Source organism: Mugil cephalus, chromosome 5 (genome assembly GCF_022458985.1).
Source record: "Mugil cephalus isolate CIBA_MC_2020 chromosome 5, CIBA_Mcephalus_1.1, whole genome shotgun sequence".
Lineage (NCBI taxonomy): Eukaryota > Metazoa > Chordata > Actinopteri > Mugiliformes > Mugilidae > Mugil > Mugil cephalus.
In genome coordinates this window covers 26,518,412-26,544,076 of record NC_061774.1, presented here as the reverse complement: position 1 = coordinate 26,544,076, position 25,665 = coordinate 26,518,412, and the positions used below count along the sequence as shown (strand labels likewise).

Here is a 25,665-nt window from a genome sequence, read left to right as displayed (position 1 = left end):
CTTAATTATTACCTGGCAAGAACACGTTTCTGCCACTTTGCACACATGATGTGATTAGTTTATATTTTCTGCAGGGAGTTCGCTGTGATTGAGAACAGCAGCTTGTTTCAACAGCTTCACATTAAAGCGGCTCCAGACAATCACATACGGGGGTTTAATTAAATCAGGGGCTGTTAGCGCCGTGTTTTCCTGGATTGTAATCTTTACATCCAGGCACATGCACTCTCCCACGCTCTCTGGAGGCCCTTAAACCTCACACTGCGTCTGTTGGCCAGAAACACCTTGAGGGACATTATTTAGGGAATTCTAACTTAGTTGCACGGTGCATGATCGCTGTGTTGTCTCTGCCTTCTCCTCCAGGTTGTTTAACGTCCACAAAGATGCTGTATTTGACGAATGCCTGGTGCCGCCCGACAGTGAGATCGTGTACCCGCTGGACATGGGCATCGTGGGCCACGTGGCCACCAGCAAGAAGATGGTCAACATTCCTGATGCGTCAGAGGTAAATACGCGACGCGCAACCGCGTCTTCAATCTATCGGCCGTCTACCTTCACAGAAAGACAGAAAAAGCCCTAAAAATACTTAAATACCAACAATAAATAAATGTAATCTGTGACTTTTTATGTGGTAGAATTTGAATCCATCCATTTGTTCACACACACACAAACGATCTAGTTGGTTGTAGGTTGGTGCCTCTGTTAAGAGAAGTTCAGCTGTAGACGTTGAAGGGGAAAAGTGTTGCTCATTCCCTCCACCCATTCATATTTCTGTCATTCTCTCATTCCTGGGATAGAGGAGCTGCTGCCCCTCCCTAAGCTAGACGAGCAAAATAAAATGGATAACACAACTAGCACTACTACAAATACCAATACTTCTAATAATCCTGCTCGTATTATCACTTACACATTCTAATTTATCATTTCTGGTAAGATTCCTGTGCTAAACCGCAGAGATAACGAAGAATTAAATATGAATTAATTATAAAAATGAGAGAGAGGTTATTTAAAACTGTAAAAGAAACAATTAAATATTAAATAAAATACTATTACTACTACTATGACTACTACTACTAATAATAAATGCATAATGCAAGTAAAAATCATTTTTAATTACTGTAAACTTTACTCCTTCAGTCCCAGTTGTGTGTGTGGTTTGCTGTGTTTCTGTTTGTCCATTAGAGGGCGCCATGACTCCACACCGTCCCCCCCACTAATTCCCCTCCACCCAAAGCCAGCACAATCTCATTACAGCCAATACCTTTGACATTTGAAAATAGCTGGACAGCTAATTCTGCAGGTTCCTCCTCCTCCAACCCTCCCACGGCCTCCGTCACGCGTCCGTTAGTCACTGCGACATTTTACACTTAAACGAGGCGGCACCTCCCGCACACCTGACGGACCGGACCGGACCGGACCGGACCGGACCGCCGAGGGCCCCCCGGGGCTATCGGTCCAATCGGTTGCTCCCGTTTGGTTTTTATCTGGCCCGTCCTGCTGCCGGGCCTCGGCCTCCGGAAACCTCAGTCGGCCTCACACAAGCACATGAAAGCAGGATGGGAAACGTGGCAACGTGGAAACGATCAAAGCCTTAAAAAAGCCTCGGTTTCCCCCTGAGGCACCAATGCAACAGCTGATGTTTCCATATAATTGGTCGGCTTTATGATGCTAATACGTGGAGTGCGGCCGCATAGTAACACGGAGGAAATCTTTTCTCTGCTACATCCCCCCAAATCCAACCCAGCGTAGGATTCTTATTACTGTACGTAGACCAACATCTGGCCTCAGTCCTCCCTCATCATTTAGCTTCTTCAAAGTAAATTTAATAATTACATGAGGTGCGGGTTTTGCAGGAGGAGGAGGGAGGAGAGTGTGTGTGTTTGTGTGGAGAGAGGCTGCACACGAAGAGGGTTAATCCGTCCTCCGAATTAGAGCGATCCCAGATTATTCCCAGAGGTCACATAGAGCCAGTTTCTACAGACTCAGCACTCCAACGCACCTTTAATCTATCCTGTCGCAACTTTATTGTTTTGCTTTCATCGTTGGAGCTAAAAAAAAAAAACGCCCGGAATCCACCTGGAGCTGAATTAGCTGAGGACGTTTACGTCTATAAGTCTGAAAAAAAAAATCAGAAGAGGAAAGAACCACATGAATGATACAGGAATTATTTATGCACATGTGTTTACATCAAAATATAATACAATATAAAATCTCTACGACTGATTTCTAAGATAATCTGCACGCGTACTGATCAGCCACAACATTATGACCACTGTCTGGAGAAGTAAATAACATTTAAAGCATCTTGTGATGAATTCAGTTTTCTGCTGGGAAACTTTCAGACCTGAGATTCACTGGTGTCGATGTGACATGTAGCATCTCCACCCCGTAGCAATGACGCAGCTTTAGGAACAACTAAAAAAAAAACATGAAGAACAGCACAAGGTGTTGACCTGGCCTCTGTTCAAGTGTGTTGATGATCCACAGACGCCCCTCCCTTTAAACGCCCCCACTAAACCCATCGTTATGTCACTAATTGGATTCTGAACCTCAAAGCCTGAATTTGGTGAAGACCAAAATATTTTTGCATGTTTAATAATGCTGTAAAGTTGGACTTTTTAACGTGGAGGTCTATGGGGATTTGCTCCCTGTTTGAGCCTCTAGTGGCCACTCGATGAACTGCAGGCCTGGGCTTACACTGACAACATTGTGTTCCCAGACACCACAGGACACTCTGTCCACACATGTCCACTCTCTGATGAGTCACAGCTGTTAATGTTGTGCCTGATCGGTTTATATGATAACAGATTGGGATCTTTAAGTAAAAGTTAAGGCACAGTTTTAGGAAGCTTCACCCAGTGACCAGCTTTTAAACGTAAGCTGCGTGTTGAACGCTAACTACAGAGCGACGGCTGAAATGGAAGCTGATCAGATCTAATCACTGAGGCTCTTACAGATGCACACATTAAAAATTAAAAGATTTTTTTACACTGTTTGCGTCACACACGAGGAACTCAGTGGATCTGTGGTTTGTGTGTAGAAGAAGAGCACACAAGCTGCTGTTCTTTTCCCTTTGTTGCTTGTGCAACAGCAGCAACATTAAGTTTTTCTGATGATGGAGGAAGAAAACTGTGCATGACAAAGGTTTTGTTTTTCATCCCCGCGAGGGTGTGAAGTTAGAAGCAAACAAATGTTGTTGAGAAGTAGTAATCTGCCATCTGTGTGGACACGGAGATGATTTCCCATTCTCAGGAATATATCCACTCTTTGCCTGATTCCCATCAAACCAGCACCAAATCACAAGTTTCTGTTCCTCGTCGCTGCTTAATGAGCTGCTCTTCCTCTGTTACACCCCCGGAGCAACACAATTGATGACCCCCGCTGCACAGGAGGAGATGTAGGTGGAGCTTGTGGATAAATGGAAAGACTTTTCCTCGCTGCGTTCAAAGACGGGAGCAGTGTGGTTTATTCTTATTTCTTTTTCAAAAAGACCCTGGCAATTAAAACGCACATAATATTCCTTCTCCTCTGCCCAGAGCCCTCATTACAGCGACTTTGTCGACGAGCTGACCGAGTACAAGACGAAGAGCGTCCTCGCCGTCCCCATCATGAACGGCAAAGACATGGTGGCCGTCATGATGGCGCTCAACAAGCTGGACGGGCCCAGCTTCACCGCCAAGGACGAGGAGGTAACGTGATGATGTCAGTTCAGTGTGTTCAAGAAGCAGGAATGAAACATGTCTCACACACTTTTATTCATGATTTGATGATAGTTAGACGTAGATGCAGCTTGTGCACTCAGGTTTCTTTGCATTATTAGAGCTGCTTTGTGCTTCGTCAGCATTTTGGAACTTTATTGTCGACTTAAAAAAACAAAATTAGATGTTCTTTTTAAATTTCTCACTCCAAATGGGGATGCAGGCTGGTGACCAGGGGTCCCATTAGCCTCCCAAGCTGTTAAACCATTGAACATTTTTTAAACCTGTGTCTGGGTCCAGATGCTAGTGGGCAGAAAGCTGATTAACGGTTGGCGGGCAGAACGTCTAATCGGTTTGGGAGTCTCAGGTGGGTTCTGGAAACTCCTGGTTAGACTGTGGGTAACGCATCACGTCAAGGATCCTAAAACTGATGGGGATTAAGTTGGGACCTATTATATATGTCCTATATCAAACTATACACACAATAAACAGGTAAAATATTCATTGTTGTATGTGCAACAGTAAAGGTGGCGTTAACGTTGCACATATCACGTTAACGTTGAAGACCTGAAGTGATCCCACATGTGACCTACATTCAACAAATCCACTACTACAACAACATTTAATGTATATTTTGTTGCTCGCTGCAGCTGAGCTGATGCTAAGTGTAGCGTTAAACCTTTGGCAGCGGGTGCTGGGTGTTCGTCTCAGGCCTCCTGCTGATCTGGCCTCCAGCAGCAGCAGCAGCAGCAGCAGCAGCTGTTGCAGAAGTCACTTAAAAACCCAGCTGATGTATTGCCACTCAAATCGAAAGCGTTTCCAAATCATAACTAACAAGATTATGCCTTTAAGTGAACTGGAAGCCGAAAGGAGAACATTTTGTCATCCAGGAAAAAGGGGGCCCTGTTAGAGAACATCTGAGAGGGAGAGAAACGACGACGACGGCGGCGACTGTGGTGAAACGAGCAACCGCAAGGAGATGGAAATAGAAACTAGTCGGGACGTGCACATGGTGTTCACTTAAAGTTTCATCAACGGAAAGTTCTACACGCTGCAAAAAGGATCATTTAGTCATCTTTTTGTTTTAATGTCACTCTGGAACCAACGTAATATAAAGGTCACAACCATTAAGTGTCAAAAACATGGTGAAATGTGTCAGTAAATACAGAGAAACCGAGTATAAAAGACAAGTGGACTCGACAATGATCCATTGGATTTGGAAAAGTGGATTAGCCTCAGTTTAAGTTAGTTTTAGTTCATTTCAGTTATGATAAATGTGGCTAAATAAAAGATGCTAACGCTAAGAGCCTCACTGAGAAGTAACATTAGCCACATAATACTGTAGCGTTAAAAGGACGACGAGGAGAGATCACAAATATTCAGCTTCTTATTTTATTGTTATTTGCTGTTGGAACTGAAATAGTTACTGTCGGTCGTAACCAAAGTTAAGAAGTAATTAAAGGTTTGACTTCATCAATAAATACGACATAAATTAATATTAGCTGACGCTAAATGTGAACCACAACACCAGGTTTCTGGATTCCAGTCGTGATGCTGCTAATCTCCATGTTCAACTGTCACTTTCTGCCCGTAACCACGGAGACGCCCACTTGCTGTGACATCACATACATACTTTCTATTAGTGGGAACTGTTCCAACATTCGACCGTGAGCTTGTAAATGAATCATAAATGAGGCAGTAGTTGCTGTATAACTACATTTAATCCCAGTTTTGTTCCGCTTTTCTTCCAGACCATCAACAAATACCTGTACTTCGCCAACCTGCTGCTGAGAGTTTTCCACCTGAGTTACCTGCACAGCTGTGAGACCAGGAGGGGACAGGTGAGGACGGAGGAGCAGGCAGCTCCGTCTCTCTTCTTTTTAAATCCTTTAATTTCTTTTAAATTTACTTTTGAATGCACGGCGAGCATTTTTAAGCTACGCGCTAAAGTGCTGCAAATCTCATTTTGCATTGTTCATCTGAGACTTTGAGACTTTGATTCTAAACAGCAACAAGGTGCAAGAATTTAGTTTCAAGCTTAATAGTGTGGATGTGTGTTACAAAGGTATTAAGGCGAAAACACAGCAATGATCATCGTTCATGTTTCACGCTTGAATGAACTTATTGAAACTTTAATCTGATATTTTGATATATTATATATGTTGATATGATTATGTGACATGTTTTGGAGGATTTGAGTAGATCTGGTTTTGGTTCGTGTTGGTTTCCAATAAAACTAGACAAGATTTTACAGTGTAAAACTTTAAAAGCCATATACACTCTGAGCTTTATGCAAATTAGTGCATATTTAAATAGATAGCTCCTCATTTGCATATTTAAATACACGTTCTGTAGCGCCTCACCTTCATGACAGAAACAAAGAAGCCTCAGACCTTCCAGAGTGTCGCGTTGTTTTGTCACAGGTGCTGCTGTGGTCGGCCAGCAAAGTGTTTGAGGAGCTGACGGACATCGAGAGGCAGTTCCACAAGGCGCTTTACACGGTCAGAGCTTTCCTCAACTGTGACCGTTACTCTGTGGGTCTGCTGGACATGACCAAGACCAAGGTGGGCTCATGCCTCAAAGGAGGAGATGTTAATAATCCACTGTTAGTAGCTTCATTTGTTCTGGAGATACGCTGCGTTTTTAGATTATTGAGTTCACGCTGAGTCGTTAAATGTCGTTAAAACACATAAAACACTAAAACATGAGCCACAAATAAGATAAAAACATCACACATGTAGTTGGGATTTTGTTCCATTCTCTCACTTTCTTTTTTCCCTTCTACTGTTTTGGGAAGTGTTATTTTCAGAAGCTCCTTTGGGTTTCTCTCTTTCTTTTTTTTTATTATCTCCTTGTTTTCTCGATAAAAGACGACGTGCGACCGCGTTTTGATCCCCGTCTCAGGATCGCCGCCGCGGATTTATTTCCGATAGCTAACGCGTCGTCGTAAATACTACTTATTGGCTGTGGCTGTCACCTAATTACAAGCAGCTGCCAGTTGATTCCTAACACCTGCTAACTGAGAACAAACACATGTTCTGAGCCCGTGCAGATGGCGACTGAAACAATGCTGGATTTCACGAATAAAGCTCTTAAGAATAAACTTGTAGCTCACAGCGCTAAGAGGTGGGCGGCATTAGTAAATTTACTGTTAAGTGTATTTGAATGATGAAACTTATGAGGGAGCTTTATTATTTATTGCTCTGCTTCCAACCTTCTGTGTTGTCTCGGTCTCTGCAGGAGTTCTTCGACCTGTGGCCCATTCTGATGGGAGAGGTCGCACCTTACGATGGACCCAAAACTCCAGACGGCAGGGTGAGGAAATGACCGCTGTTACCATGGATACAGGTCCACTGGATCACTGATCCTGCTAATCCTGAAAAAACACAAAAAAATGTTCAAGATTCACATTTTTATTTTGCTTTTTGTTTTGTTTAGTTTCAGTTAAAGGCGGCCGACCAGAGGCTCTAATCTGGAACACAGCATGATTTAGCAAAGTGCAAAAATTAGACTTCTGCTCCTAATTTGTCGACCGTCTTAGTCAGTGAAGTTAACAGAAAGCAGGATTAAACAGCAGACGACCATGAGCCCAAATTACACTTAATTTTTTAAAGACATTTCATTTTTTTAAAGGATAGTTTATTAAGTGTAAACATTCTCCTAATATACGTGTTCTTCTTTGCACTAAAACAAAACATCTGCAGTTATTTATGGGTTATTACGCTGTTATCTTAATAATCTGGGCAACTTGAGATCAAACTGGGCTGTATGTGGCGCCTGAACCAAAATAAGTTTCACTTATTATTTGTCAGGGTCATGATTTGACAAATTCAAATTAACATCAGGGCCGTCGCAAACTAGGCAACTGCCCAGGGCCCCCGAGCTGGAAGGGGGCCCCCCAGAGACGACTGATATTGGTCCATATCAATGACAATGAAGGAACAATTATAGACACTCCAATGACAACATGTCTCCCTAATGGGACCCTCTACTAGTTGGCTTATTGCTGCTGCTGCTGCAGGGCAAAATTAAGCAAACTTACCTCTTAGAGCACAGACACACACAAAAAAATAAATGAAACAAGAGTACAATGTTGTACAAAGGTCTTTAGACATGGAAGACGTAGTGGTTGCATTCGCTCAAGCCACAAGCAGCAGTTTCAAAAGGGAAAATGCACAAAGACTAAAGTTTTGTGAGATCAAAGTGTGAAAACTCAATGCAAATGCTTAATGCAAAATGACAAACGTAAAACACTAAATGTGTATCTTATCTCTGTCATATGTAATATACCGGAAGATTTTTTTTAATGATATTGTAAAAGATAGTTTCTGTGTTTATGGTCCTTTCAGGAAACTAAGCGAATTCTCCCGAAGCCTGCGATACATTTACTCCTCCATGTCTAAATATCCCTCTAATTATCATTTCACCCACAAAACCTCAAACTCTGTTCTCATGAAATGGTCCATAGAAGACGAATCTAAGATAATGACCAAATTTCCATGACGCCTACTGAGAGAATTCATGCTCCCAGGTTTGTCCTTTTGGTTTGTACTGAAGAATGATGTTCCTCTACTTCAAACCTCCTGAAAGTCTCCAGCCTTTAATCAGACCATATTTTAGTCAGACTGTAGATAAAAGTGGGAAAACCCTCCGTGAATGAAGGTTGAAATCTGTGAAGACATCTACGCGACCCTAATTATGCACAGAGTTAATCCTTGATATCGTTTGAACATTTGTCTTGTCTTAATGTTGTGCTAGAAAATGAGCCCATTAGATGATTCTTTACCCTTAAGAGTCAGTAAAAACACAAGACTGGGAGCATCAAAGGCCAGAAGTGATTTTTTATTTTATTTTTTGTGCTTTGTGTCTTCAAGGAAATCATCTTCTACAAAGTGATCGACTACATCCTCCACGGCAAAGAGGACATTAAAGTCATACCGTGAGTCACAACAGCAGAGATCGAGTTTAATGAGTCACACTCATAGAAAGTATAAATATGGACAACGTGACTTTGCGTTGGACAAACTGATGCTGTTTTCTGGGGATGCGGGCGACGCCATCTTGTGAGTTTGGAGTCTGATCCGTAGAGTCTGAGGGTCTGAGGGCGGAGCCTAACTCCACCAGTTACAAGGAAATATTGAATTATACACTGAACTGATTTTTAAATTTTAACGGCCCCACCAATGCTTTATGGAGTGGTTGGCATGGCAACTGGTAATCGCTGTTTTTCAAAAAGAAAAAAAAAGGACACTTATGAATATGCGTTAACATTTTATTAACTATCTAAACCGAAACAATGTTCCAATTAATATGATGTGCAGTGTTTTAGTTCGGTTCACTAACACAGAGTGGGTGGAGCTTATGACCTGTACTACGGCCTCCAGCCACCAGGGGGAGCTCTGCTTGCTTTGGCTTCATTTTAGAGGAGCTGTTCCTCCATCCATCTTCATATACAGTTCATGGTCAAACTATTTCACTGCTCATGCACCATTAAAAGTTGCAACTTGTTCAAGTTACTTACAGACTTTTCAACTCACCGATATCACTGGACTCACTTTCTGGCAACAATGCAAAAGTTTCACAAGGAAGAAAAGTAAATTTGGCACAAGCGTTGAGCCTTAAAAAGGAACTTGGTGCTCCAATGCGTTAGCTGGTGGTTATTAATGACCGTGTTTTCCTTCTGTTCAGGGGTCCTACTCCAGACCACTGGGCTCTGGTCAGCGGGTTGCCCACCTACGTCGCAGAGACCGGGCTGGTCAGTATCTTTTCTTTTCTTTTTTTCTGACGTGGTTTTAGTGACTGAGTAGTTTTGTCCAATCATTGCTTTGGATGCATGTAAGTTAACGTCTGTGTGGCCTGGCATCAAACTAACCCCTCAGGTTTGGTAACAAAGCACCTTAGAGTCACTGTCATGGTTTTAAAGTTATAAACGACTTTTCATTCTCACATCTACAGTAACTCTTGGATCCATCATTAGATCATCATACTAGTGGGTTCCCCGAGTGGTTTGTGCTGCATTAAATATTCTCGCACCATCATTATGAGTTTGACTCAACTTGTTTTTTAGTGTATCTCAGTCTATAACATTACATTTATCAATATTTAAAGAGCACAGAAGCTCCCGGTTTTACCTCGTCCTAGAACTCCTCACTGCTCCTCCTTGGTTCTGAAAAGTAAAACTTCCTCCCTATACCAAACCAAAAACTAAATACATCTGTAAATATCTCACAGCCCTGATAACATCAGTTCATGTGTGTTATGTTGCAGAATGAGAAGCTCTGAGAAAGACAACGGGAACGTTCTTTGAGATGTAGGATTTAAACAGCAGCTTCAGGTTGATGTTGGGTTCTACTCGGCTTTGTGCAAATTAAAAACAGCTGGAGTGGAAAGTTTCAGTGTGTTACCCTTCAGTCCTTAATGTCCATCATAAACTGTGCTTATCGAAGCTGCAGCAGCATATTTCATCATTCTTCTCCTCTTCATTTTGTGGATGAACGACTCTTCCGGTTATTGTGAGACCGAACCGAACCACACAACGATCTGTAATCTGATTTAAAGTTTAGTCAAATTTGCTCGATCTGCATTATTAATGAACTGGTGCTGAACATCACGAGGCTCAGTGTGAAATAACCAATATATGAATATTGAATGAATGACCAATGAGCAGGCTGGATGCAGCAGTATGAACCCTGAAAGAAAGAAAGAAACATCAGCCTGTCTGACAGGAGAAGGTAGAATCTGTTTGAGACGATCAGCCACAACATTATGAGGAGTTAAATTAGCCGCGGACATTTAAGCATCGTCTACATATTGTTTGAGTCTGCGAAACCCCAATGAAAAGAAAACAGAACCTCATAAATGAGACGGGAATTATTTATGCATATTTGTTTATATCAAAATATAATACTCCAAAATTGTGCACAATATAAAATCTGTACGACTTCTGCATACATACTGATCAGCCACAACATTATGACCACCGACAGGAGAAGTAAATGACATTTAAACCATCTTGTGGCGATTCACTGGTGTGGATGTTACTTAGACATGTAGCGCCCACCCAGACCAGACCAGACGCCCACGTTTATTTTCCTTATTGGAAACTGGATCATTTGAAAAATGCTTCTAAGCTAAGCTCAAAAGCAAACGTGTTGAAGTTCTTGAGGAGCAAACTGTACTGCTACAACAAATACGTACAAAAAGAGTCGCTCACACTGAGTTGTGTTGTTTTACATGCAGCTGTTATCAGTGGACTTTTAAACTACTCAGCATCGGCAGCTGATTCAAACATTTCTGCAGTATACTGACTTGTTCAGGCGTTAAAAAATATATGTAAGTCAATGGATATTAAGGGAAGATGAAGAGTCATTTGATTACTTTTCAGTTCGATCCTTTCAGTCGTATCCATCGCATTGTGAGAGCTCCTTTTCGTCCAGTCATCTGCTGTGAGCCCGGTGGAAAATAAATAAATAAATAATAAAAAAAGAACCGAGCATTATTCGTGTGATTGAATACGTTTTCAAAATCACGGCGCGACTCGAATCGATCAAAACTTTCTCGCAAAACTTTTAAAAGGACGACTTTGATTTGCAGCGCGCAGGGGTCCGTGTAAAACCACAATCCTTTAAAATAAAAATAAAAAATAGCGTTTCTGAATGTCTTTATCGGAGGCTGCGGGTGGTGAGACGAGCAGAACGCCATTAGGACTTATTACAAAGTTGTCAGTGTGCACACCGTTGTGGAAATGAAAAGTGTTCAAGCGCACGCTGCTATGATACATAATTGTAAGTTCTGCAGCTGTTGTAATTAATCTTAAAGTGCTTTTCCCAAACCACTGAGCCTGCTGTCTCTGATCAGTCTATCCCTCCTTCTCTGTCTCCGTCCATCCTCCTCCTGTCTTGTCTTTTCACCATCCTCGCTGCTTGTCATTTTTCGAGCCCGTCTCATCCTTCTTCTTCCTTTTTTTTTGGGTTTCTACTCTACTCATTTCTCCACAGAGCCACGTTTCATAAAGTGCATGAGGAAAAGGACGTGTCAGATTGACTCTAATGGTTTCTGGTTTGCCACTAGGGCCTTTGAATGCATCGTCTGAGGGCCGATACGGCTTTGTCAGCTCCTGAATGTTACATATGAAGATGTAGCCCGTCCTGCCAATAAGCTGGAGGCGCAGGAGTTTCACCAGAATAAAGGAATCCTTCCTTTCTGTTGGCACTTTCTCTGCAGACCTGAAGACCTTTGATGCATTTGAAGACTCGTATAACTGGGGGAAAATGTGCAAGTGTTTGTTTATAACGTCACATTTAAGTCTTAATTCTTGTTCGTCATTTTCTTTTTTTCCAGATTTGCAACATCATGAACGCAGCTGAGGATGATTTTTTCAGCTTTCAGGTGAGATGGATGCAACTGGTTAATCCAAAAAAATGAAAATAAATGAATAAACTTAGCTAAAATGATGATAATAATAATAAAAAATATGACTCTGGCTTTCTGGTATAACTTTAAAAAATGAATTCCCATAAATTTTAACTTAATTTAAAGTTCAGGTATTTACACAGAATCTGGAGAAATCCCCTTCATATCTGCGAATATGCTAATGCTAAGTACAAGTATATAGTTACTGGTTACTGCTGCTGTCTGTGCAGACACCTGTGATCTTTACAACACAAACCAGCAATGAACAAATGAAAAATAATGAGGACACATAGATGTGTGAGGCTGCAGATTCGTTACAGAGGGGAACAAGCCAATGTCACCACCACCAGCAGCAGCAGCAAAAGCACCTTCTGTGGCTCAGAGCCACAACCTTGGTTCAGATGTATTAAAGATTTATTTTCCTCCGTGACCCGACTGTCTGCACTGTTGGGAAACCAGCGTCCTGTATCTTTGGTTCCTGCAGATTTAAATACGTCAACATGTCGATGCCTTAACCAAGTGGATCCCAACATTTTTTCCTTGGAGCCCCCCCACTTGTACATTTAATATTAGATATAATTATTATTTTTTTTTACTATTTTTAGTTAGCATTAGTTAGCACCAGGGCCATCACAAGTGGACTAGACAATTTAATAGGATAGGAATAGAATAGGATACTTTTCTAGAATAAATGCTGCATTAAACAAAAAGCTAACATGAAGTTTCTTGTGGGTGGGGGTGGGTGGGTTGGGGGGGGCCCCCAAGCTGCCTCTCGCCCGGGGCCCCAGAGTGTCTGGAAACAGCCCTGGTTAGGACACGTTCTCCCAGCTTCATAAATTTTTCCTGCATCTTTCTGACAACAGTGACTTCAATGAAAAAACGCCGGCTCAGATGATGCCTTCACTAAAACTTGGAAATTTCAGACTTCCGACATCATAGAGGAGAAATAATAAGTTTGGTGTCACTATACTGTCACTATTTCCTGAACACTATAATGTGTTTAGCAGATATTTTTTATATTTTGGAAGCAGCAATTTCTGAATTTGAGCTAATTTTTTCCCAAGTTGTCTTGAATGCAGCATCAGCTGCAGCGGGATCTCAACCAAGTTCTCCAAGACGCACCCCCTCTGGACATCTTGTTAGTTGCCGTGCACACATTTGAAGATAAATACTTCATTTAGTTCTTTTTCCTGAAATAGCTGCAAATGCACAAACATAAGCAAATTAGTTCAATGGTGATAACTGATCAGGTTCATCATCTAATTACACCTGCTAATTCAAAATTCAAACCAAAATACATTAAAATAGTGTTACTGTGTGTTTACTAAGGGGCCCAAATGTCAGAATCTGCAAACACATTAATAGCTGCTATACTTATAAATTCAGTATAAACAGCGGAAGTCGTGGCAGATTAGAACTCACCACATCCAATCTATTAATTATAAAAGCGCTTAATGAACCAGAACATGTTTCATGTCTTCGTTTGCCTTGAGGACAGCGCTGCACACTCTTGACATTTTCTCAATCGGCTCCTTGGGTCTTGAAGGATTTCCCGGAGGAGCTGAGCACGTCTTTCCTGATCTGCCTTTCGCTCTGTGGTCTTTCTCTTCTCCATCCAACTCAGTCGGGTTCACGTCAGTCAGAACATTTTCCAAATTTTAATGGTAAATCAACACCTACGTATCTATTCTTAATCTTCTGGCAGACATCCACACCGTCCTCTCCTTCCACCCGATTGTTTTATTTTGTAATTACTCATTTGTTAGTTACTGCCAAGCTCCAAATTCATGGCTCCGTTCCGTGTCCTTAAAACCAGTTGTTGCTCGAGGGTTCGTTGAGAGCGGTTGGCAATTTCCTTCATTATCTTTAATCAGATTTTTATGTAAAGCAATAGATGACATTAGCATTTCGCTGTCAGATTCCAGTAATGAACCTTCACTGAGAGTATATTTGGAAATAATGTATATAAAAAAAAATGAACTTGAATACATAACGACCTGTTCATAACGGACCACCAGAGACCAATCACCAAGGAATGAATAAATGAAACGTCCCTCATTCCTTGCTCTCCTTTCTTTAAATTATTTCCAGGGGGGGCTATAAAGCTCCCATTGTATTTATCCTTATTATACTTGGTTTCTAATACAGCGGCAGCCATTGTCCCCGCTCAGGCATCGATCGAGCCTCGGCGCCGCCGACAATGACAAGGGAAAATTTCGCCATTATATTCTCCCACACATCTCGCTCGCTCTGATTCACTGGGTTATTCTGTGATGTGTTGTAATTTACCTCATGTTCCCGCTTCCCTCCATCCGGCCTTATATAACTCTCGCTTCAGTCTACAGGTTCGCACATTTCCCCAGAAAGCCCTTTGAATCATTTGCAGTGTAGGTGGCAAGAGGAGCAAGCTGAGGAAGAGTGTGGGTCATCCTTTACTCAAAGACCTGCTCGATGCTGTGCTACTTTCAGGTTTATGGTCTGATTGTGGGAAATGAGTCCTTTCACTGATGTGTTTCTTGATTTGGACCAAAACAAACCTGGAATAACGTCAGCTTGAGTTTTTTTTAAGATGTTAACTGCTGAAATTATGGATCCCCTTAAAGGACATGGGTATAAAAATGTTCTTCCGGGTCATTCATTCTCTGAAGGAAAACTAATTATGTACGGCAAAGTTACGCAAAAGTTCGTCTTTTATGTTTTTGTCCCTTAGGAGGCTCCGTAGAAAATAACTAGCTAATGGTGCTGCTGCCATTACAATCTCCATTTTTATATCTTATGCAGAGGCAGCATCTAGCACATAAACATCCGTCTGACACGTGCAGCATAAACATGTAGGATGGAACAGATTCTCAAAAGTGAGGCCAAACAAGCGAGTAGAGCTCCCCCTGGTGTCTGGCTGCAGTATAGGTCATAAGCTCCACCTCCTCCGTGTTAGTGGGCGGGACTTGGGCCGAACTAAAACACTAAAATACACATCACATAATTTTTTCAAGGTTGGTTTCTGTCATTTTTAGGTGAATAATATAATTTTTCATCTAAGTTTCGTTTTATTTTTGTTATTGTGCGCAATAAAAACAGGATGTGACATAATTGGCGCCACGCGTTGCCATGCCAACTGCTCTGTAAAACGTCCATGGGACTGTGAGAGTTGTAAACAAAGCAAAAAAAAGTAAATAAATAAATAAATGTACAGTGTATAATCCAACATTTCTTTATAACTGGTGGACATAGAGCTGTGTCCCCAAGAAAAAATAGCATCAGTTTGGCTAATGCAAGGAACTGGCAACGCCTTATCTATATTTATATACAGTCTATGGTCTGAGAGCACATTGGAAACTAAATGGATCCACTTTTTGAGGCATTGTACATCAAAACCTTTATTAAAACGCTAAAGATGTTGCACATGTCTAGATTTAGTAGCAGGTCTGAGAAGGTTCTCAATCATCCAGGTCATGGTGCATTCAAAAAACAAGATCAAACAAAGACCAGTGGACTTTTTTTTGAAAGCGTTTCATTGTTTTCTTCGTTATTAAAAGGCTGGTGGAAAGAGTTCCTTGAAGGCGTTTCATCTGAGTTTAAATGGGGACGTCAGAGACGTCTGTTAACTCGGCTCAGATTTTAAAGTGCAAGTAGCAGCTGAATTATTGATCGTCCTCTCGTTTTTCTCTCATGACATTGACATTAAAATGTGATCTTTGCCTTAGCTAACCTGACTGTACAGATGAGACCTTACTATAAGATGTGTTGTTTTTGTGTGTCTCTGTGTGTCTCCGTGTGTGTGTGCAGAAAGAGCCCCTGGACGACTCTGGCTGGACCATTAAGAACGTCCTGTCTATGCCAATTGTCAACAAGAAAGAAGAGATAGTGGGTGTGGCCACGTTCTATAACAGGAAGGACGGGAAACCCTTTGATGAAATGGACGAGACGCTGATGGAGGTACAGGCCCTGTGTGTGTTTGTGTGTGTTTGTGTGTGTTTGTGCGTGTGGCAGCACTGAGTCATTGGTATATAAATACACTACAGGCCATTCAGAGCGTCTGCATTATTTATCATGGGGCCTGGAGGCTTTCGACCGACGTTTCTATCTTTAGCCCTCTTCTCAGAATTCAGTTAAATGCTAAACGCTGCAGGTTGATGCTCGGGTTTTAAATCAAAGGGAACTTTTTCACTTAACGTATCGTGTGTTTTTGACTAATTTGCTATAAAGCAAAGTTAATTTGATGCAAAATTCAAATTCATGTTCATCTATTTAGGGACAGTCACTGCAATTGGATAGAAGCCTTTAGTTTTTTTCTGTATTACTATTATTACAAGTCAATAAGGACACGCCCACTTATGCATAGGCCACGCCCACTTCGCCCTTGCACAGTATTGCAAAATGTGCTGCAGGTCCTCAAACAGGATCATGTCCCACATCGCTCTCTTAAAAGCTGCTCGTTAATGATTTATTTTTACCATTTTTAGTTGTTGAATAAAAAGCAACTAGAAACGCAGACGACAGAGCATTAAGAATAGATAAATCCAGCATCAACGGAGTAGGTCAGTGAGTCACTTTGGGATATTTACAGTAGCGAGGGGAGCTATTTCAGGTTCTTTTATGAGTTTTACCCTAAAGTCAGTTTTAGTCCATTTATTTAAGTGGTAGCTCCTCGTCTACGGCCGCGCAGTGAAGGATGAGGAAGCGTTACTAGTGGGTTTTGTAAAAAAAATAAGGAAAAACATCTCAGGGCTGGATGTTATCTGTGCCTGCAGATTATTGCAGAAGAATACGTTTTAGATATTGTTGATGCATTTATTTTTATTTGCGTAGGACAATCTAGGAAAAGAACTAAATCAGTATCACCTACAGGAGCTCAGTTTGAGGAATCCCATCTATTCTTTGGGCCGTAGGCGCCAGGTGTTTAACTCTCTGACACTTTTCTCTTCGTCCTCAGTCTCTGACCCAGTTCCTGGGCTGGTCGGTGCTGAACACAGACACCTACGACAAGATGAACAAGCTGGAGAACAGGAAGGACATCTTCCAGGACATGGTGATGTACCACGTCAAGTGTCGCAAGGATGAAATCCAGAATGTTCTGGTGAGTAAAAGGGGAAAATGAAGAGTTTTTAAAGATGATTTAGATCGAAGTTCAAGTGTTTTAGTCTTTGCTTTAATTAAAATCATATGAAATATGCCAATATTCGTAATAAATGACAGAAAAAAATATGCAGTCAGCTGTACTGATTTCCTTCCTTGGAACATTTAGTCTGGGAAGGTTTTTAACGACATGAAAAGACACATTCAGTTCTCCAAGGCTGAGACGCGCAGGAAGGAAACACCGGAAAAAGAGGAATGATGCGTTAGTGCCTTCATTTAACCTTCAGTATTTGTCCCAAAACAGAACGAAACCAGTCAGTTTGGAGCTAGTCGCTTGGTGTGGGTGATATAAACAGGAGGTTGGCATCATCTATAAACTGAAATAAGCTGTCAGGTTTTCTATGAGGTGATTTGTCAGTGGACAGGGGGGAGAACAAAAGCAGGGAGACGGCCTGGTTTAACCTTAGATCAGGAGGCAGCTGATTGATGCTGCAACGCTTCATCCAAGGTGAGTGTTGATGATGTGTGTTTCTCCAGAACACCAGGGAGAGGTGGGGGAAGGAACCGGACGAGTGCGAGGAAGAGGAGCTCCAAGAGATTCTGGTGAGGAAGCGGCGTTTAGCTTCCAGGAAAATATTCTGTTATCGTTCTGTTAGTGGGATCTCACACATTTTATTTTATTTATTTTTTTTGTCGGCAGTCGGAGGTTTTGCCGAACTCTAAGAAAGCCGAAATCTTTGAGTTCCACTTCTACGACTTCCACCACACTGAGCTGGAGCTGGTGAAGTGTGGCATCAAGATGTACTACGAGCTGAAAGTGGTGGACAAGTTTCACATTCCCAGAGAGGTCTGTGTTCGGTTCTGGCTCTGTGTGAAAACACGTTTATCTGTCAGATCTCACGAGTCAAATAAAAAAACCAGGTCTGTGAAAACGAGCCCAAAACAGGGGACTTTTGCTACTGCAGGTTGTTCCCATGCAGACTTACTTATATGTATATATATCTGTAGCACTAGGGGCACAAATAACGTGTTTTTTACAAAAAAATATAGTTTTAAAATTATTTGCATTTGAGAAAAAGAAAAACATCCTGATAAAAAGTTGATTTTACTGAGAGACGTTCAGGAGTCGGGGTGATTTTGGTCAAATTTTTTATTTATTTATTTATTTTTTTGCCTTAACTGGGTTGCAGAGGCAGCAAATAACTTTTTTTGAAGCAGAGTTTTACCGGGGGATTATTCCATTACGTTAGTACATTAGTATTGATTTTTTTTTTTGGACTGTTGACAGTATTTTGTGATTTATGGAGTGATAAAAACATAAAATATCCAAAATTCCCTCTGCGAATACCTGGAAATCTAATACGTTAAGAAAATGAAAAAAAGAATTTTGAGCCTCACTCTATACATTATTCAGATTTCTGTTACATACATTTATGCAAATTAGCTCATATTTAAGTAGATAACTCCTCATTTGCATATATAAATATAAATTCACAAACAAACTTGTAATGCAAAAAATCAACTGCAGAAGATTCATGGTGATATCAGTTTGTTAAAAACTTTACCCTATTCACCTGTAGTGTCTCGCCTTAAGATGTTACACAAATATATCTCAACGTTGTTCTTCACTGGTGCAAATATGCATGGGAAACTTTACAACATATTAAAGTTAAATAATGTATAATTCTGTGTAACGTGTATTTTTTCTGCAGGTCCTGGTCAGGTTCATGTACTCCCTGAGCAAAGGCTACAGGAAGATCACGTACCACAACTGGAGGCACGGCTTCAACGTTGGACAGACCATGTTCACTCTGCTGATGGTCTCGCTCAGATAAACCATCTCACTCTTCCTTCCACCTCCTTCCATCTCCCTTCGCTCCCGAGTGCCCATCAATCCCTTCGCCTCCCGCTCTCAATCTTTCTTTCCTTCCTTCCTTCCTTCCTTCCTCTCGGCCAGTGCGCCCACTCTTTCATCACTTTCCTTTTAACCGCACCTCCTCCTCCTCCTCCTCCTTTCCCTCATTCAGTTGATAAACTTCCCTTCGCCTCTCGTCCACCTTTTATTCCCCTCCTCTTCCTCGTCGTTGCCCCCGTTATCGTCAGGAATGTGCTCTACATGTGATCATGTGTGAAAGCGAGAGAAGCTGCAGAGATAATGTTGTGTGAATGGGAAGTGACTGAACTGAACTTGTTTATATATATACATATATGTGTGTGTGTGTGTGTTTTCTTTTTGCATATATTTGTGATTATTAAGTGGGTGAATCTTGAGTTTGTGGCTTCTTGAGTGTGTAACTGACCCCATTAATAATCAACCTGTCCAACCTTGGTTCCTCAGACAGGAGATCTGAAGCGCTACTACACGGACCTGGAGTGCATGGCCATGGTGACCGCCGGCTTCTGCCACGATATCGACCACAGAGGAACCAACAACCTCTACCAGATGAAGTAAGAGGGAGGAGGGGTGTCGTTTCGTCAGGTTCGATCCGTCCGTTAAATGAACAGACCTCAGATCCATTTGTGTTGTTGAGAGGGAAACTTTTTTTAAAAAATGCTGACCTCTGCAGATAACTTTTCACTTTTGTGGAAAGTTATACTGTGATTGTGTTCAGTTCCCCTTTTCCTACCAGCCAAAAGTTTTAGAACACTCCAATATTTCTTTGTTTTTTATTGAAATATATGCAGTTTAGTGCCTCATTTTACACTGAATGAATGCAAAGCTCCATGGGGTTAAAGTCTAGAGACCATGTTTTCATGCTTTCTGTCTTGTTTTTTATCCTGAGGTAGTTCTGGTGGAGCTTGGACTAAAGCTTTGGGTCATTATCTTTCTGTAGGATAAAGCTCTGACCAACTATACCAGAGGAAACTGTTGTAAAACTTTTGATCAGTAGTTCATAGACTGAATATACAGCAAAGGACATGAGTCTTATAGTAGCCACACAAGTATTCCAGTGTTGTCCTTCCAATCGAAACTATTATTGGAGTATGAACAGAGGAAACGTCAAATTGTTTAAAACCCAAATCCAAGATATTCACATTATTTCCTACGTTGGGTTTATAGTAAATAGAAAAACCTTAATTTGTTGCACAATGGGGAACCTGCAGAAAATAAACATTTTGAGTGTGTTTTGACCAGGATTTGAACACCAATGTCCCACATGGGGGCCAGCATCAATAATTAAAAATCTACACTTGTCATGATTGAACAAATTAGCTCTATTTATCTTGCACCATTTGTTTGTTGTTCATTTTTGTTTTTGTAAGCTTGTTTATTTCCACCGTAAAGTTTGACATTTTAACATGGAAGTCAATGGGGATCGACTCACTTTTTGAGTCTAGTGGCCACTCAAGGAACTGCAGTTTTTAGCACTTTGCTTAATTTTTTAGGCCACGTTTGACTTTTTTTTTTTTTTTTATCATACATTAAAAAATGATTTATTAATATCATACAGGAGCCATAACCCAATTCCTTTAGACCATCAGTTATTCAAACTTCTTGGAAATCAGACTCTTTGATCGACTGGAGCCGACAGCAGTCACTCCTCCTGAGCTGACCTCAGCTCTTTGGGTGAAGGTAACGTCTCACACAGGGAACATCAATGGCTTGATATTGACCAGATACACCTCCAGCTGCTCTGCTCCACCTGCTGATGGATGAGCTAATGAGAGCTGCCATTAGCTGTAGGACGCAGCGGGCCAGGCCCACCCTGGGTTTAACATGCATGATTAATCTCCGTGTAACCTCCCATCATGCTGTGTGTTTGTGTGTGTGTGTGTGTGTGTGTGTGTTTCCAGGTCTGGTAATCCTCTGGCGAAGCTTCATGGCTCCTCCATCTTGGAAAGACACCATCTGGAGTTTGGCAAGACTCTGCTGAGAGATGATGTATGTTATGTGTATGCAGGCAGGGTTGGGCTCGACAAAATTTCTGCACAGTTTACTATTAAAACAGAACGACATGATTACCTACGTTTTTCATTGGAAAAAATGTAATTTAGGAATTATGCTTGTAAATATTATCCCATGAATCAGCAGTAAAATCAAACAGATCATCATGTATTTTCGGTGGCTGCCTCTTTTTCCTGTTTTCTGATTTCTCCGCTTTCTCTTTTTTCGCGTTTCAGGCCTTGAACATTTATCAGAATCTGAACCGGCGTCAGCACGACACCGTCATCCACCTCATGGACATCGCCATCATCGCCACTGATCTGGCTCTTTACTTCAAGTCAGTAAAACCGAGAGAATCTTGAATTTATTTCACTTATATAGCACATTGAAAGCAAAGAGCATTTGCACCATTTGCTTCAAGAAATGTCTCTAGAATTGAGAAGCTATTAAGACCCATAGTGACCAGATGAAAAAGCTTTAGGAGTCAAAGCTCCTAATAGCTTCTGGCCCCTGGTGCCCCGTCAGCCAACATACCACGGTCTGAGGATGGTGGAGTTCTGGTGGTGGTGCAAGAGGCGAAGCTCAGAGATATATGAAGGAAAGAGACCAGGGCTTGACATTAACTGTTTTTGTTCACCATCCACAGATGTTTTCCAAAGTTACTAGCCACTTAGCATTTTCACTAGCCACAATTTTGTTGTCTACAAATTATGGTCTTCAATGCATCGTGGGTTTGATTCCTGCCTTTCTTCAGAAAAAGCAAAAGCCCCAAAAATATCTTTAAAAAAAAAACAAAAAAACAAAAAAAAACATTTACAAACTTTTTAAATGTAAATGACCCTTGAACACACACATCAAGAAATGTTGAACACTACAGGTTATTAACAAGTATTTAGCTGAGATGAGGTTCTGCGTCGGCCTAAAGCTCCTTTTATATGGAAATATTCAGTTTATAGTAATAAAAAGTGCGGTTTCATATCACATATTAAAAGCCCACTTACAACTAAATTATCCAGTAACGTGACTCAAAATAATGATTCAAGGAGATTTTATTCGTGTAAAATTAGCTTCCTGGTTATTTTAGCGTCTCTTACCCGTTGTACGCTCTTTTCTTTTCTGTTCTCCTTCTTTGCCGGGGACATGTTATTCAGTGTTTTGTCCTGTTTTGTCATGTTATATTCAGAAAATGCTCCATTTTCCTAGTTATTAAGTGAGTTGAAGCTGAGTGTTGTGGCCAGAGGGCAACAGTGTCTATCTCGTTGCCAGGGGCAACCGATGGTCCATCCAGAAATAATCACTGTTGAATGTTGGCGATTCGCCAGTCACAATTGAGCATTCAAGATTCAGAGTGTTCTAAATTTCATTAAACAGCATTTTGTTTTCTTTGTCTCCCCATCCTGCGTTCCATCTTTAGTTTTTCTTTTGTTGGTTCCTCGCGGGGTTTTCTGACACTTTCAATATGGCCTCCACATTAACACTTCACCAATAACGCCTGACTGTGTTAAAAGAACTAATCATTGCCTTAATCCGACTTTAACTGGACAACTTAGGTGCATGTAAACACGTTACTCCGACTAATAGCAGAATTCTCCTTAGACGCCCAGATAATGCAATTGGAAATTGACATGTAGACGCCTTAATTGGACTTTAACTAGACAATGTGTGCGCACATGCGCCACAATCACTGTGCTTCTTGCATCCAAGAAAGCCGGTCGCATAAGAAGAAGGTAAACAGAGCCGGTAGAAAATCCCCCTGAGATGCGCATCTACGCACAAAGTTGAATCTGGCTCTGCATACCACTGTTATATGATGTCACATGTCAGCCAGGACGGGGGCCGTATTAACCAGCTGACGAGACACATATCGCCACCTAGTGTGGAGGAGGACGACATGTTCCCATCAGTTATTTTATTTTCTCCGTTGCATGAAAACTGAGATAAGGACCACATTCAGAAAGTCAAATTTGGAGCATAGCTCCATGAAGCTGTGCATGTAAACGCAGTGACTGAAGGGATACAACAGCCTGGAGGGTCAGGGTTAGGGTGCACATCAAGTTTTGGAGTTTGGCGGCTAAACTCAGCGTCTTTTCATCGTAACGGAAGCACAATGTAACGAGCCAATCACTGTTATATGCCAGATCTTAAAATAACAAAAATAACTGTTTAATCCCAAATTTCTTTCTCATTGAGATTAGTTTCAGTGTTAAATGAGCAACACAAGAGAAATCTGTTTCTTGAGGAATCGTTTTATTGCAATAATCCACATCTGCCGTCTTGGGATCTTTGGGAATCCTGTCAAACGATTTCCCCTTTGCTTGTCCCTGACTAGTCTGGTTTCCTTGGGCACAACAGCCCTAGGTTAGTTAGTTAGTTGCTTGCAGTTGTCAACTGAATAGTCATTAGAGGAGTGCGCTTTCCTGCCAAAATGGCGGCGTTGTGATTAATCAGTGTGCGGTCAGCTCCTGGAGCTTTATTGCCAAATAAGACACCAATATGGTGCGATATAGTAGGAGAGGTGGTCAGGTTCAGGTATTCTGGTAGTAGTGGTGTGATGTGGGAGTTCAAAAAGTCCTCATTTAGCTGAAGGAAGTTCTGAGCCAACCAGTCTTTGATGTCGTCAATCTTCTGCAATTCAGTTAAATCTGATTTGTAGATCGACACCACCAATAAAATCTTCTAGTCTTTCCAGCCACTAAGCTTTGTTTTGTGTCTGCAGGAAGAGGACGATGTTCCAGAAGATTGTCGACCAGTCCAAGACCTACGAGAACTGGAACGAGTGGACCAAATACATGATGCTGGAGACCACGCGCAAGGAGATCGTCATGTAGGTCGGACACGTAGACACGTAGACACGCAGCAACGGCGACGACGCGCAAACACACGCAGCTCATCTCATTCGTTTGTGGTGTTTCCAGGGCCATGATGATGACGGCTTGTGACCTGTCTGCCATCGCCAAGCCGTGGGAAGTCCAGAGCAAGGTAGGAGCCCGGCGCGATCTCCCCCACACGACCCTTTTCATTACTGGAGAATGGCACTCCCAGCCGTTTCGCAGTAATAAGACACTCTCTCCTACAAAGACGCCCTGAGAGGCTCAGCGATAGAGGGGGGGGGCCGCTGATGAAGTAGGCGGAGAGTGACATTTTGTCAGCGCTGCCATTTTTCTCAGCGGCGTTCAGCGGTGGCTCCTGACGGCCTCGTGCATCAAAAAGCAACCTGCTGCTTTTCATTCCCCCTCATCACCGCCCGGCAGCCGCGGCGTTTTATTTCACTAAAGGACGTAATATACACATTGCCGCCGAGTCGGCACGCGCGCCGCTACGGAAGCCAGCGCCCGGAGGGTGATTTTTTACTTTTATTTGTCTGCGATTGACTGGGAACATATGCTTGTTTCCAGCAAACACCTGCTCCGTGCTCTTATTCGCATACATAAGCTGGAGACTAATAGCAGGCGACGGGAACATCGACATTACACCCACGACAACGGCGGCAAAAAAAAAGACGCGTTTCTGCACAAAGAATCCGGCTTAGTTTGTCAAACTTTCACTGGCTGATTTGTTGCGAGTTTAAAAAAAAAAATTATATATATATTTGTATTATTCTGGTCTTACATTTGTTCAGGCTGTAATGAGAGGTCATGAGCAGACAGGACTTCATTTTGCAGGGTCACCAGCTACAAATGTCAGACTACTGATCTGAAAAATGAGGTCTAGCGCTGCGCTGTTTTGATATGCATCATTAGTTAAGACATTTGAGATGTATTTTTTATTATTCTTGCTGCTTCGTTCACTCCCTTTCAGTTACAAACACAGCTGAGTAGTGAGAGCAGTCTGCTGTGGTGAACAAAGAACTGACCTTTTGGCCAAACTGCCTCGTAGCACTGAATGGGTTTTATAGCTGGAATAAAAAAAAAAAAAAGAAAACTCCAGCTCTGCCTGATTAGAAGTAATGTATAATTTGTTCAGGTTGATTTAAACTACAAGCTATGCATCCTAATTTAAAACCGTGCCTCGTAATTCGTCTTCCAAATCACCACATGGTGTCTATAAGGTGCATTTTACTCAGCCGTAATTTTATCCTGTAAGAACTTTTCCCCATCAAAGTGCTTTGGTGTAATGATTCTGCAGGTTGGGCTGATTTTAATGACTGTTCCTCCAGCATGTCGTGCTAATTCCTCTCTTTTGAATCTGTGAAGTGGGTCAGATAGAAAGTGCTCTTGTCACTGGAGCTTCTTTGTGCTTCTAAAGTTCCAGATTTGAACATGTTATTATAATTATTGCATTTAACTAATTAAAACCTTGATATAATTAGATTTGTCCAAAGTAGAAATGTTCTCTGCTCTTAAAAGATATTGTTTCAGCTGCACATGTGACAGCGTGATGAAAAATGTCCTTCCTACCGATCAGCCACAACATTAAAACCACTGACGGGAGAAATAAATAATAAGATAAAAAGAATTGTTGTGATAAATTAATGTTCTGCTGGGGAACTAGTGGACCTGGTATTCATTCGTGTGGATGTTACTTAGACATGTAGCCCCCACCTAGACCAGACCAGACCAGACCAGACCAGACCAGACCAGACCCAATCCACCCTAA

At 41.7% G+C, this 25,665-nt stretch overlaps 1 protein-coding gene across 1 annotated transcript in view; it reads left to right on the top strand.

Moving 5' to 3' along the window:
• The window catches only part of pde6a (phosphodiesterase 6A, cGMP-specific, rod, alpha), a 94,926-nt gene that overhangs the window by 60,963 nt on the left and 8,298 nt on the right, over positions 1 to 25,665 (top strand). The window contains exons 5-22 of the mRNA XM_047585010.1: positions 361 to 502; positions 3,534 to 3,686; positions 5,447 to 5,536; positions 6,119 to 6,259; positions 6,936 to 7,010; positions 8,570 to 8,634; positions 9,384 to 9,450; positions 12,036 to 12,083; positions 15,894 to 16,043; positions 17,041 to 17,184; positions 17,721 to 17,786; positions 17,884 to 18,030; positions 18,896 to 19,003; positions 19,522 to 19,631; positions 20,979 to 21,066; positions 21,306 to 21,406; positions 23,786 to 23,893; positions 23,985 to 24,048. Of these exons, the coding sequence (XP_047440966.1) occupies positions 361 to 502; positions 3,534 to 3,686; positions 5,447 to 5,536; positions 6,119 to 6,259; positions 6,936 to 7,010; positions 8,570 to 8,634; positions 9,384 to 9,450; positions 12,036 to 12,083; positions 15,894 to 16,043; positions 17,041 to 17,184; positions 17,721 to 17,786; positions 17,884 to 18,030; positions 18,896 to 19,003; positions 19,522 to 19,631; positions 20,979 to 21,066; positions 21,306 to 21,406; positions 23,786 to 23,893; positions 23,985 to 24,048 (1,867 nt within the window). The remainder of the gene's footprint in view (positions 1 to 360; positions 503 to 3,533; positions 3,687 to 5,446; positions 5,537 to 6,118; positions 6,260 to 6,935; positions 7,011 to 8,569; positions 8,635 to 9,383; positions 9,451 to 12,035; positions 12,084 to 15,893; positions 16,044 to 17,040; positions 17,185 to 17,720; positions 17,787 to 17,883; positions 18,031 to 18,895; positions 19,004 to 19,521; positions 19,632 to 20,978; positions 21,067 to 21,305; positions 21,407 to 23,785; positions 23,894 to 23,984; positions 24,049 to 25,665) is intronic.